This window comes from Penaeus monodon, chromosome 24 (genome assembly GCF_015228065.2).
Source record: "Penaeus monodon isolate SGIC_2016 chromosome 24, NSTDA_Pmon_1, whole genome shotgun sequence".
NCBI classification, from domain to species: Eukaryota; Metazoa; Arthropoda; class Malacostraca; order Decapoda; family Penaeidae; genus Penaeus; species Penaeus monodon.
In genome coordinates this window covers 34,613,730-34,614,860 of record NC_051409.1, presented here as the reverse complement: position 1 = coordinate 34,614,860, position 1,131 = coordinate 34,613,730, and the positions used below count along the sequence as shown (strand labels likewise).

Genomic DNA, 1,131 nt, shown 5'->3' with positions numbered 1-1,131 from the left:
CAATAATACAAAGGTATTATTGTAGAGGCACACTGCAGCTATAGGAAACCAATGCATTCTGTAATGATGTTTACTTGATTAAGGCAATGAGTTATTACCACCAGAGGCAAAAACTGTACCTCATTTTATTGAAATTGTATAAATTATAATCATTTTTTTTTCCAAATTTTATTTATAAAATATTGACAATTTTGTCACTATTAGTATGTATTTATCTTAGGTATTAATTATAATATAGCCCCCCCACAAATATGAATATCATAAAGTACTTCAGCAGAATTGGTTACATATATTCAAACTTTACAGAAAAAAACATAATAAATCAAGTTTTAATTCCTACAATCAACATTATTGTGAAAACAGTATTTGCAAACATTATACAAATGAATGAAATATATAATACAATTACAATAATTCATCACTTTATTACAAAATTAACATGTTGATCTAAACAGTGTTTTCATGGGGTTTACTTTACACATTTTACTAAATACTAATACTTTTATTCAAAATAAATAAAAGTAATAATAATGTTACTGGCTTCATCCAATGGTCAGTAAAACTGTGCAGATAATTTCAATTACTAGAACGGAGGTAAATACACATACATTACAAAAATATAGGCTTTTAATCATATCTTACAAACTTAAAAGTAGACGTAATATATATACACATACTGAAATTAAATGTTAGATTTGTGACTAAAGCATATCACAATTAAAGCTATGGTGTGCCGTTAATGTCTCTTAGTTCCCGGTCACCTAAACGAAGGTCGTTGTGGTTATCCATGTCTGAATTACTTGAAATCAGACGTTTGATTGAGGTACGGGAATAACGAGAAGCTCTCTCCTCCTGACGATGGTAACCTGGGTCGCCAGGGTCTCCCAAGTCATCCTCTCTCTTGAACCAGTTTGAAAAGTAGTGCAACTGTTGAATGAAGAAAGAAATCGCTTGTAATTAGATGCAGCAACACCAGTTACTGATCAGCATGGTTTAACTCTGAACAATAACTGCTACAATAATGCTTAATGTGTGGTTTTTGTCATTTTTTCCCCTAAAGTGAAATCTGTAAGCTTACCTTCCTTTGAAGCACAAACAAAAGTCGTGGTATCATTTATCATTTTGTTAATC

General features: G+C 30.8%; 1 protein-coding gene across 1 annotated transcript; it reads right to left on the bottom strand.

Moving 5' to 3' along the window:
* Window positions 1-152: 152 nt before the first annotated feature.
* On the bottom strand, window positions 153-928 carry LOC119588738 (phospholipid phosphatase 1-like; the record flags this gene model as incomplete). The annotated part of the gene is given in 1 exon segment (XM_037937379.1): window positions 153-928. A coding segment is annotated over 1 exon segment (205 nt), but the record flags the coding sequence as incomplete, so codon positions are not given.
* Between the last annotated feature and the right edge of the window lie 203 nt (window positions 929-1,131).